A 12,702-nucleotide genomic window follows, 5' to 3' on the forward strand; every position below is an offset into this window, starting at 1 on the left:
ATGAATCGGATCAACCTTGAGCTAAACGGCCCTTACTCCGCGGAGTGCAAATTTCCAACTCGGAACTAACTTCACCGTTAGTTCCGAAAGTAATTAACTTTAGATAGTTATTGTTATTGGTTCTGTATTGTAAAAAGAACAATTTTACAGAAAGTTGCTTTGAAATATCTTTTGTAGCAGTAAGCACATTCTATTTGATATGTATTCTTTTGTACAACACTCATTTATTAAATGAGTGCTAACATAAATTAGTTTGTTGCTTGATATTGTCTTAAATCTGATCGTAGAAACTGTCACACTGCAGCTGTTGACAGCAGTAGCAGAGAAAAAAAAATCTGCAAGGGGGACAATACTTTCTTCCAGTACAGTATACGGAAGGGATGTTTGCAGTTACCATATGTTGGGTCTTATTCTGGTCTTGACCTGGATAGTTCACAGTAGGATGTTAATTTTGGTTCACTGAAACAGGAGTGGTATCTAAGGGTGCCAGATTCCAGGGGCGCTAGGGCAGTCATCCAGCAGCCTACCATGTTTTTGAGTTAATAAGGCTTGAAATCGACCTTTAAAATATCACAAGAAGCTAATGTGACATTTAACAATACCTGAACTCCGAAACATAACGTCTTAAAAAAGGTACAAAAAAAAAGATTACATAAAGCTTTGCCTGGTGAGAGCACAAGTAAAGCCTGAAGTATGAAGAGAGAAATTGTCAGTTTTCAAACCCATCTTCTCCGTTGCTGTGTTTGGCTGAGAAGCAGGTAACTAACTATTGCATATCCCAAGGAACTGGTGTGTTTGTAGTTGCAGAGTTGAGAAGTCATTCAAGTTTCATACACTCATCAGTTTCCTACTATAGATGCAATTTTAAGAGACAACATGCAAAAAAAAGTTCAAAAGCTGCATCAAATACTTGTAGAAGCAATCAGGCAGCAGCCATGACTGACAAATCTTACGGCTTTCTCGTGTCATTGTCGCATTCTAATTTAAAGTCATGTAGGAAACTCCTCATAGAAACACTTAAATGAAAAAGCCGTTTTGGCTTTGGGAACAAAGTTCTGACAATGTTAGGCAAATAATCACTGACAATGCAACACATTAAGTAATCGTACTTAAGGTACTTAAGTGCTCTCCAGAAGATATACAAGTTACTGTAGGGTTTCCCTCCAGAAAACTTGCTCAGTCCGTTGGTTGGGTCGCTGAGTCGGTGCACTGTGTTTTTGTATTAAAGAATGTTGAGTTGAAATGTAAAATATTACTGGGTAATTGCATGTTACGGGAAAACATTGCTGCCTTCCGAAAGACTGGCGACCTGTCCAGGGTGTACCCTGCCTCTCGCCTGAAACGTTTGCTGGAGATGGGCAAACAACCCTCAAGGTTGTACAGAAAATAGATGGATGGGATGGGAAGACATCACCAGTGAAATTAGTTTTAAACCTACAACTATAGACTCTTAAAAACAAATTCAAAAATACTATTAAAATTAATATCATTTATTGGCACTTCTGTTTAATCCAAATAAGTCGGCAGTTGGAGAAGGCCCCCTGCTAATATTTTGAACACACACCACCGATATATAAATGTAACATTTATTGAGAATATCATTACTGCTAAATTTGATTTAATGGTTTTAGCATACATAAACTAAAACATTTTAAGTTTAATATTTAAATTTGATTTTAAGGAGCTGGTAAGTTTATTTCATAAAAGTTCAAAGAACAATATTCATAGTTGGATTGTTTTGTTACCACAGCTACAATCTGATGCTGTGAGTTGATCTTTGCGTTTGAGCTCTGTTTGTTCACCTGTACAAATTAGTAAACTACAATTATAGCTTTTTACATTTTAGGTTGGCCAGTTAAACTACTCCCCCTCTCCCAGATTTCACTAAATCTAACACAGAAGCTGTTAGAGATGCTGATGTTTTTAGCATGAAGATGGGGCCCCCCCAAGTCAAATTCTGCTCCAGGCCTCAGACAGCCTTGGGCCGGCCCTGCATGATGAGTTAAATCCGCTGCACTGCAAGCAGAGATGAGCAACAAACGGGAGATTTAATTTAATGCTGCTAATATGGCTTTAGTAGCTCTTCCATTTCATGTCTGTTGAGTTTTTAACAAGGGGACACAGAAACTGTTTTGGTCGGTCCAATTTATGGGACTAGTTTCTCGGATCTCAGCGGACATTAACTCTGTTTGACTAAGTGGACAACGCATTTGATGCATCTAGGGCTGTTGTAAACGAATATTTTAGTAATCGAGTAATCTATCGATTATTCTTACGATTAATCGAGTAATCGGATAAAAAAAAATTCTAAAATGAAATATTGGTAAATCTGGCATAATACCGGTGTTACTATCAGATATCAATATCAGTCCAATTTTTCATATTTGAGCATCCCTAACAGTTGCTTTTTTGTAGTTTAGAAAACTAACCTGTAACAATAATAGCTCACTTTCTAAGTTAACCAGAAGAAAAGTTATAGAAAAATCTGAAATTATATTGAATTTAATAACAAAGAGGCAGGCTCACAAATATGCTTATAAAAATGTCTACAATCCAGCTTTTAGTTTATGTATTCATCTTCAGTGAGTTTAATTGATTAATTAATTACTTAAGACATCCAACTGCAGCAGCCCACGAGGCAATGCGGAGAGGCGCCAGGGTATGATTGGTCCAGCTTTAAATGCATAAACTATAAACCTATCTTCTCTAAAGATACCTTTTACTTTAGGAATAAATCTGCTCCTAACATCACCCAAACGCTCAGAGCAACAGAGACAGAGTAAAGCCTGGCTTTACTCTGTGGGGGAAACCCTGGTTAATGGTTTCACAGTTTTCCTAATGATGAAGACATTTCTTATAAGGCAGTAAGTAAGTTTCTGCACTTTTTTTTATTTTTATTGCTGTTGAGTGCAAAGCATTTTTAATTTTATCATCTCGTTGATATCCAGATGCACTCTGATCACATATGGACAATAGGGGGGAAAATTACTCTCTAATTTCACCCATCTCTATACCAGCTACACTAAAAAGGACACAGATGCTGCAGCAGCCATGGCCAGATTGAAGGAATTGGAGGCTCAGCTCAATGGCAAAGACGCAATGCTGGCTACTACACTATCTGAGAAAAGGGGGCTGGAAAATACTCTATCTGAGCTGCAGGAACAACTTCAGGAGGTAAACGTATAAATTATTTTGAATGTGTATTTTTTTTTACTCTGACATAATCACATACTCCAGACGGTGTTTCTTTTCAGATGGAAACGGGTCTTTCTCGGGCCAAGAAGGAGCTTTCTGATGAGATGCTTATGCGTATTGACTTGGAAAACCGTTGCCAGAGTCTGGCAGAAGAGATGGACTTCCGAAAGAGTATGCATGAAGAGGTGAGGATGGCACTTGTCATGTTTGTATAGCTTTGTAGTGCACATCTGTGGTTAGTCGGGTTCAACTCATTTATTCATTCTGGAACTGAGCCGTTCAGGTGAACCTCTGGAGATGATGGACAACCTTGACCACTTTCTTAATGAGACTATCAGAGTATCTTCAGTCAGAGGCTTCTTCCAATTTGCTGTAACACAGATCACTACAGAAGCTCTTTCCTGTCCACAGCCTTTACCATCTACAGCAACTCTTGGAAGACTTTTGAATTATTTGAGTTATAACAACCTTTAGATATATTATGACTTAAATAATAATTAAATTACTACTAATAATTAAATGATAATTAAAGGCTGCACAGTGGTGGAGTTGGTAGCACTGTTGCTTTGCAGCAAGAAGGTTCTGGGTTCGATTCCCGGCCCGGGGTCTTTCTGCATGGAGTTCGCATGTTCTCCCTGTGCATGTGTGGGTTCTCTCTGGGTAGTCCGGCTTGCTCCCACAGTCCAAAAACATGACTGTCAGGTTAATTGGCCTCTCTAAATTGTGTGTGTGTGTGTGTGTGTGTGTGTGAGCATGGTTATTTATCCTGTCTGTCTCTGTGTTGCCCTGCAATGGACTGGCGACCTGTCCAGAGTGACCCCGCCTTTCGCCCTGAACGTTAGCTGGACATAGGCACCAGCAACCCTCCCGACCTCACTAGGGAGAAGGTTGTTAGAAAATGGACAGATGGAAATAATAATTAAAACATCAACTCAAACTAATATATTGGTATAGCCAGTGCAGCTGCACTGCTGTTAAATTCAAGAAGACTTTCTTAATCATATTTAGAGTAGATGTTGTAATTATGACACTTAAACAATTCAAATGTCCCTTTGTTTTTATCCTACATTAAATAAAAAAATCAAAAAAATATTTACTGAGTTATAACTCTGTAAATATATTTTCTTTACTTTTATTTATCCCAGTTTGTCACACTGATATCAGAGATCTCAATGAGGGTCCCATTTACAAGAGATATATATTTGGACAAACCCATCAAAATTACAAATACAACAAAATGAACAATTAAAAAGAGCAAGTTTCATAAGAAAATTTCTCTTTTTGACTTGAAGGATATTTAAATTATCCTAAAGGAATCAAAGTGGAAAACTTCAGATCCTGCTGTAGAGTGTTCCATCTTGATGGAGCAGAGTCATAATAATAATAAATAAAACATTTTCCAAATTCGGACCGTACTAATGGATCAAAGAAGGTGAGCTGGTCCTGAAAGTGTAACCCGTCACTGGACTATCTTAGTTCTCAAGGGCTGGTGTCCTGCAACTCTTAGATGCCTCTAGGGCAGCACACTTCAATCAAATAGCTAAACCACTTCCTAAGTGCAGTCAAGTTCTCCAGAGCCCTGCCAATGACCTCATTATTTCTCTCTAGTGTGTTGCAGGACACCCGGAGTTGCCCACCCCTCGTCTAAGTGAAAGGTGTGATAAGTAGAGTGGGAATAATTCAAAGATAGTTTTAGAGATAGAAATATACTAGTGCATGAGTCTACAAATTTATATTGATGGCCAGTTCACCTGAGAATATAAATTACAGTTACAGTCTTTACATTTAGGACTAGTCTCAGCTGAAGCTAGTCAGTTTTAATGAGTTTGAGGGTCAAATGTAGGTGCCCAAGCACAGCAGTAACAGTTTTTGCATGGAAATAAAGAGTGTCATCAGTTTTTCACTGACACCTTTTACATAAATTGAAAACAGAGTTGGACTTAAAATAGAATCCGGTGGTACTCCTTTTATGATCAAGTAGTACCACCTGGTGCATGCATTGTCTACAATTTGACAGATAATTAGTTAGATTCAGAGGTAGGGTTGAAACTATTCCATGAGTAATGCGAATACCTCAATCATTAAAATTCCTTGAGGAAATTTATCTGCCTTGAAGGTTCGTGAAATTATATTTTATTATATTTTATTATGTTAGCAGCATAACGTCCAATTTTCAAGTTCGGCCTGGGAGGATTTTATTGATTGATGATAATGTCCGGGTCTTTGTTGTTTTTCGGGGGACCAATAAGCATCCTTAAAATGACTGGCGCAATGCCTGACATATGGCTCCTGGAGCTGCTGCCTGGAGGCCGATGTTCAGAGCGGGGAGGAGCGCTGCAGGTGTATTTATACAGGTGAGCGGATAGACTGTACACTGTGGGCAGCTGCGCATTAGATAATTAACGTAGGTGTAGCTTTACGGATGAACCAGAAAATTTATTTCATATCATCCTGGTCTCAACAAATGGGTGGCGTAGCTCATTGTGACGGCATGTAGCTGGTAGATCTGTGTGTGACGAACAAAGGTGTCAAATTCCATTGCTAACATAAACACAAAAGCTATAAATGGCTGGGCATCTATAAAATTGACTGAAGATGAATGCATAAACGAAAAGCTGGAGTACAGACATTTTTTATAAGCTTATTGAATTGAATATAATTTCAGATTTTTGTATAACTTTTCGGTAACACTTTATTTGAAGGGGGTTGAATAAGACTGTCATGACACTGTCATAAACATGACATAACACCTGTCATGAACATCAATAAGTCTTCATGAATAGTTATGACTGTTGTCATAAAGCTTCATTCGGTAAATAATGACACTTTTAATACAAAGTTGACATTTTTCAAAATGTCTTTGTTATGACAACTTGTCATTAACCTAGACCAGTGGTTCTTAACCTGGGTTTGATCGAATCCTAGGGGTTCGATGAGTTGGTCTCAGGGGTTCGGTGGAGCTGCTGCGGGAAGGAGTTCCACTCTCATGGATTTGAACTCGTCTTTAATTACTTCAGTAAAGCTCACCATTTTTACCAAATTCTATAGTTAAATCTGCTCCTTAGTCACATCTTTCCGGGGTTGGTACTGCCTCTAGTGGCGTGGGGGAGGTAATACAACTAATATAATTACATTAATAAATCAGAATACCGCAAATTATTTTCTGTGTCGAAGGGGGGTGGGGGAGGGTTTGGTGAATGCGCATATGAAACTGGGGGGTTTGGCACCTCAAAAAAGGTTAAGAACCACTGACCTGGACAAAATCGTCTCCATTATGACAACTTGTCATTAACCAAGAAATCATGATCTAACATAAATTTGTCATAATAGTAGTCATAATGATTTAATTATTACACTAGCAAAAGCTTTAACAAAACAATGTTAAATATTAATGTTAAATTAATATTTCCACTCCCTGAAATAAAGCAAAACAAGTAGGACAAGCAATAAAGATTTCACTAAGCTTTATTACATGGTCAAATGATTTAATAACAGACTCATTAACAATTTCTTGTACATCAATTAAAGTGGAACAAGTAGCACCAGTTATGAATATGTCATTAAGTGTTATTACAGTGTCATTAATATTAACTGTTACCTAAAGTAAAGTGAAACAAGTAACAGTTATGACAAAGTCATTAGGTGTCATTAATATTAACTTTTACCTCAAGTAAATTGAAACTAGTAGCAACAATTATAAAGATGTAATTTCATATTACAGCGTCAGATGAAATGCTAACAGAGTTATTGATATTAAGTCTTACCTCAAATGAAGTGAAACACACTGAACTACTTATAACTACCATCATAACTGTAGAACAAACCCTTTGTACATTGGAATAAAACAGAAGATAACTTGTTCTAAGACAGTGGTTCCCAAACTTTTTCTGCTGCGCCCCCCAGTGGTTTTCAAACATTTTCTGCGCCCCCCCCCCCCCCTATGGATTACAAATGGCTGTCTGGTTGAAACGATGCGTGTGGGGGGGAGGGCATCGACTTTTTTGGGGGCAAAATGAATGTACGTAGCTGAAAATAGACACCAACATCGGTAGCCTACAAGGTGCTTGTTAAGCTTAAGGTTCTGTATAGACATTAACTAATCATCTTTTAGCTAACATTACCTGCATCCAACAGCTTTACTCAACTCAGTCGGTTAGTTTGGAGGGAAAAACTGTGAAAAGTTCTTTGCATTTTGCTGGTTTGCTGCCGTGATTCTAACACAAACCTACGTAGCTCCGCCCAGCAGCAGCAGGTCTCCTTCACAGGTGGAAACCTTTGCGCTCATGTTGCGTTTAAAGGCGGCTCGGAAAAACAGGTTACAACATGTTAACAACGGATTAAACAGTTTTAACTGCTGATAAAAGTGACAGAGGACACAAATATGGGAAGTGTGGAAGCCTCTACTGTATCAAATTGACATAGGAATAACAGAGAGTTGGCCATTCTAAGGTAAAAACCCAGCGCATACAGTGTTCATGTTTTGTTTATTTTTTCATCCAGACGGCTTCCCGCGTCCCCCCTGCAATGACACGGCGCCCCCCACAGTTTGGGAACCTCTGTTCTAAGATAACAGAGGGTTTAACTTCTGGTCAGTATATTGTTACTCTGAAATACTGATTAAAAAACTAAAACAGAATTACTTATTCTTTAACTTCAGAAAATAGGCTCTTTCAACAGTAACATTTTTTGCTTTGATTATGTCAGCCATCTCCTTCGTAATAGTCTTCCTGTAATGCTCTGAAAACAGGAGATCTTCTTCTTGTCTTCATTTCCTGGAAGCAGCTCTTTGAAGGTGTCCAGAAATGCTCAGAAATTACAGCTGTTCTTGCAATAGTTAATCATGGCGAAAGCCTTTTCATGAATTCAAACTTGGTGAATCTCTTCTGGACATTCTCATAGTTGGTGATGACTCAATTCATTGTGGTCACTTAAAAAAAGAACAAAAACAAAAAACAATGTCATCATATTCCAGCATTTATTTAAATACCATTTCAAAAATGTCCCTTGCTGCTCACTGTCAGAATGGTAGACTGGCAGACAAATGCCTAGTTAACATGACTGGTTGTTATAAAGTGCAATACAATTATTTCTTAATACAAGTGGAATAATAACTGGAGCTGAACAAAATTATTCTGATCAAATATTTGTCTGGCAGAAGTTCAGACAGACTGTCACTGTTATTCAAATGCATCATTTAACATATAGTTTCAGGCACATGAATGCATCTTTTTACTTAATGAGCATTCTAAATGATTTCTAACCAGATACTCTAACTTAGGGTTGTTTGCAAGAAGCTTATTAATAAATAAATAGATTTAACATCAGTTTTAGTTTTCTAAAACGTAACTTAACTCAGCTGGTGAATGTTGATTCCTGCTCCCCATTCCCCACTTACCTGGCTGTCCCACCCCACTTCACATGGTCAAAATATTAACACAAAAACGACTTACTTAATTTTCTTGGGGAATATTTCATCTGCTTCTTTCTCTTTGGTCAAACAGGAACTTCTTTCTCTGGTGGCTGGTCCTTATTACATCCTCCACACTCGTAGCATGTCTTCATTAGCCAACTTTGTCCCCCCTCACCATGTGTCCTTAGGCTAGCCTGGGTCTTCATGTGGCTAAAGTTGCCAAAGCAAAGAACACAAACTCTGTGTCACATCAGCCAAGTCGCTAAATAATGCACATGAAGGATAACTTTGACTAATATATTAGCTTTTAATTTGCTAGATTAAAATTGGAGGGGGGAAAACAATTTGCCTGTCTTTAAAATATATTTAATATTAAGGGCTAACGTTACAGTAATTGTGTTTAGCTAACATTAACTTACAGCAAGGTAGGATTGGCTTGAATTGCTCATGGCTAACATTACAAAGAACGAGAACATAGTCAATGTTATTTTCTCAAAGAAAATGTAAAGTTAATAAGACACATACCTCATATGTATTAGGTATCAAACTTCGGCTTCTTTTTAAACAGGAGGTCTGGCCGTTATAACTTGTGTTAGGTTTGCGCCACTATGGAAGATTTCTTCTTCACCAACACACTGCACGCCTGTTCATGGACTGCTGCCTCTCACTGGTGGAGATGGTGTATTGCACTACTTAGCCCTTGTGTTTAGAAATGGGGTCCATACCAACCGACCCCACACACGTAAAACTTTTATCATTTGCCACAGTTCTCTACGTTTGCCTCAGTCTTCGCACACGCAAGGGTTAAAACAGCCTTAAATAATGTTTCAAATGCTAAGTTCATAAGTGCTTTGTAGACATCTTGCTGTAAAACTTTAGGATCGATTAAATTAAGAAAATTAAGACTAAACAACATGACAGAGCTTTATAATATTACTACATAAAGCTAATTTTTAAAGTTTAATCGGTAATACTTTTATAACAAATTTATGTCAGATCATGATTTCTTGGTTAATGACAAGTTGTCATAATGAAGACATTTCGAATAATGTCAACTTTGCATTAAAAGTGTCATTATTTACCCAATGACGCTTTATGACAACAGTCATAAATATTCATGGAGACTTATTGATGTTCATGACAGGTGTTATGTTTATGACAGTGTCATGACAGTCTTATTGAACCCCCTTCAAATAAAGTGTTACCAACTTTTCTTCAGGTTAACTTGGAAAGTGAGCTATTATTGTTCAGGTTAGTTTTCTAAACTACAGAAAAGTTATTGTTGGGGAAGCTCAAATGTGAAAAATTGGACTGATGATATGCGATAGTACTACTGCTGTTAGATTTAACAATGTTGTACTTTCGTTTTTTATCCGATTACTCGATTAATCGTAAGAATAATCGATAGATTACCTGATTACTAAAATATTCGTTTACAACAGCCCTATTCAGAGGTCATGCCCCTCTGAGTGTTGCCTTGGCACAAATTGCATGCCACCTCAAACTGGACAATATGGAGGGTGCTCTTGAAGGGCAGGTTCACCTCTACTGACATCTTGCACCATTGCAGTGTTGTAACAAAATCTCTAGATCACAACTCTTCTAACACTAAGTCACTACTGCACTGTGTTTTAGGAAGTGAAGGAGGCTCGACACAGGTATGAAACCCGACTGGTGGAGGTGGACTCTGGTCGGAAGGAAGAATATGAATTTAAACTGACTCAGGCCCTGGCTGACATGAGGGCACAAAATGAAGAGCAGATCCAGATCTACAAGGACAACATGGAGAGCACCTACAAGGCTAAAGTATGAAAACGCAGACATACACATACACACATACATTTCATCAGGGCAAGTTAACATGTCAATCCCTCAAAAACATGTTAAACAAAAGACAGACATGCTGTTGATGCTTACAAACTCAAAAAACTGACATTGTCACAACATTATTGGATGCAATTATTTAATGTTACTTGGAGGTAGAATTGCTCTACATAAGGCACTTTTCCACTAGAGCAGTGTTTCCCAGCCCAGGTGATTTCAATTGACAGGTGTTTGCTGAACTGCAATCAGGTAAATCAGGCAGGAATCAAACAGGGAAACATCTAAAACATGGAGGGCAGTGTGCTTTAAGAAACATTACCCTGCAGTGAAACACTGCACTAGCCCGCCTCTAACTGGTACGGTCTTGGTCCGACTCGGCCAGATTAATTTGCCATTAGCAGATCCGGCACAGCTCTGCCTGCCTCTTCTCAGGTTTTCATACCTATTTCAGGGGTAGTACTAGCCGGACCGATTTGAGTACTATGTTCAAACAATTTGATTAACACTGAATGCATTGGTAAATTGGCTCCTGATGACTTCACAGGAACCTGCTAAACAACGTTATAGTTTAGTAGTGGACTTTGAATGTAGGCCCTCGAGGAGCCATGATGGCGGCTAGCCTTTAGATGTTGTTTGGAACTTTCCTCCAACTTTATTCTCCTCTTGTCAGAACAGATATATTTGTAAGGTCTTCAACCTTTACAACAAATCGCAAAACTCATCTAGTACTTACTCATACGAAGTCACCGTCTCTACCAAGAAAGGTAAAATGGAGCAAGCCACAGCAGAGAACATGATAGCAGTGCTAAAGCTAGCTATCAAGGAGCAAGGGACATCTATTAGGAAATCTATCGATGACATGAAGTCTTCTATAATTTTCTCTCCACTGACATTCAAGATATTAAAAGCACACTGCACAGCATGGTCAACCGAGTCAGCAAAGCTGAAGAAAAGATTCAGGCATTGGAAAACAAAGTGCTGGAGCTAGCACACAATAAGAAGTGGTGGAATCTGCGGCTCTGCGGCATGCCCGAAGAAGGGATGGAAAATGTAAGACTCAAGGTGGTGGAGGTATGTCAGAATATAATCATATAATCCCAAGTTACAACGAGAAGCTTCTGGAGGTGATTGATTCAGTCTATCGGCTTGGAAGAAAACATCCAACCAAACCACAGCCCCGAGACATCATCATTCAATTTTCTATGCAGCATTTCTGCAACTTGATCTGGAAAATGGCAAAGAATTCAGGCTACTTGAAGCAAAGAAATCTCCTGTTCAAAGAAGATCTTTCTGTGGAAGACCATGAGAAACGGAGCTGTCTGTGCCCAACAATCCAACAAGCCCGCAAGGATAAGAAGATCGCATACTTTGTAAGACGACGAGCTTTGTGGACGGCAAGGAAATTGAATAACTGTTTCGTTGGATCCCATTCAAATTAATATGGAGGGAAAGTTCTATGTTCTCAGTTAAGTTCGACTAAAACTCACTTGTTTGTTTTTTACTATGTTAAAGTTCTTCTCAGTTTATGCTCGAGGACTGAGGAATATCACTGAAAGAAAAACTTTATTTTTGTTTGCAAAAAATTGTGGTGCTGATTTTTGTTTGCTTCAAGAGACTCATTCTTAGCTACTTTTATTAAAAATAATGATCTTAAAGGCATCTCAGTTGCAGGAAAAACTATACTCAAGTCAACTAGCTGATGATGCAACTCTGTTCTTACAAGATAAGTTTCAAATTGATGTTGCACTTAAACTTTTAAATACATTTTCAGTAGCATCTGGTCTTAAACTTAACTTATTTAAATGTGAACTTTTTCCAATCAGTAGTTGTAATGAATTATTTTCGTCAGGAATTCCTGTGAAGTCTGAAGTTAAACATCTTTGGGTAACTATACTTAAAGAGCAAACAACAAGAATTAACAAAAACTTTGATCCAATTATACCCTTCTGTCAACAAAGATTTAATCTATGGTTACAGGGAGACCTGACTATCACTGGTCGAGTCCTGCTGGCCAAAACTGAAGGTCTTTCTCGTCTCGTCTATGCCAGTTCAGCCCTTGATGTCCCGAACAGCCTTTGCACCAAAATTGATCAAATACTCTTTGATTTCATTTGGGGGAAAAAGCCTCATCTCTTTAGGAAGAATGTTATGATCAATAGACTAAGCTCAGGTGGTTTCAATGTTCTGGACTTTAATACCCTACATTCTAAATTAAAAGTTAGGTGGATCAAAAGATATCTGAAAAATCCTAATTCAATGTGACATTGGATTCC

At 38.2% G+C, this 12,702-nt stretch overlaps 1 protein-coding gene across 1 annotated transcript in view; it reads left to right on the forward strand.

The window, feature by feature from the left end:
* lmnb1 (lamin B1) overlaps positions 1 to 12,702 on the forward strand; it is a 38,876-nt gene that overhangs the window by 1,458 nt on the left and 24,716 nt on the right. Inside the window, exons 2-4 of the mRNA XM_088011313.1 lie at positions 3,018 to 3,174; positions 3,255 to 3,380; positions 10,241 to 10,411. Of these exons, the coding sequence (XP_087867439.1) occupies positions 3,018 to 3,174; positions 3,255 to 3,380; positions 10,241 to 10,411 (454 nt within the window). The remainder of the gene's footprint in view (positions 1 to 3,017; positions 3,175 to 3,254; positions 3,381 to 10,240; positions 10,412 to 12,702) is intronic.

The sequence above is a fragment of the Poecilia mexicana genome, unplaced genomic scaffold (assembly GCF_051168715.1).
Source record: "Poecilia mexicana isolate PSO_F unplaced genomic scaffold, ASM5116871v1 scaffold_12, whole genome shotgun sequence".
Lineage (NCBI taxonomy): Eukaryota > Metazoa > Chordata > Actinopteri > Cyprinodontiformes > Poeciliidae > Poecilia > Poecilia mexicana.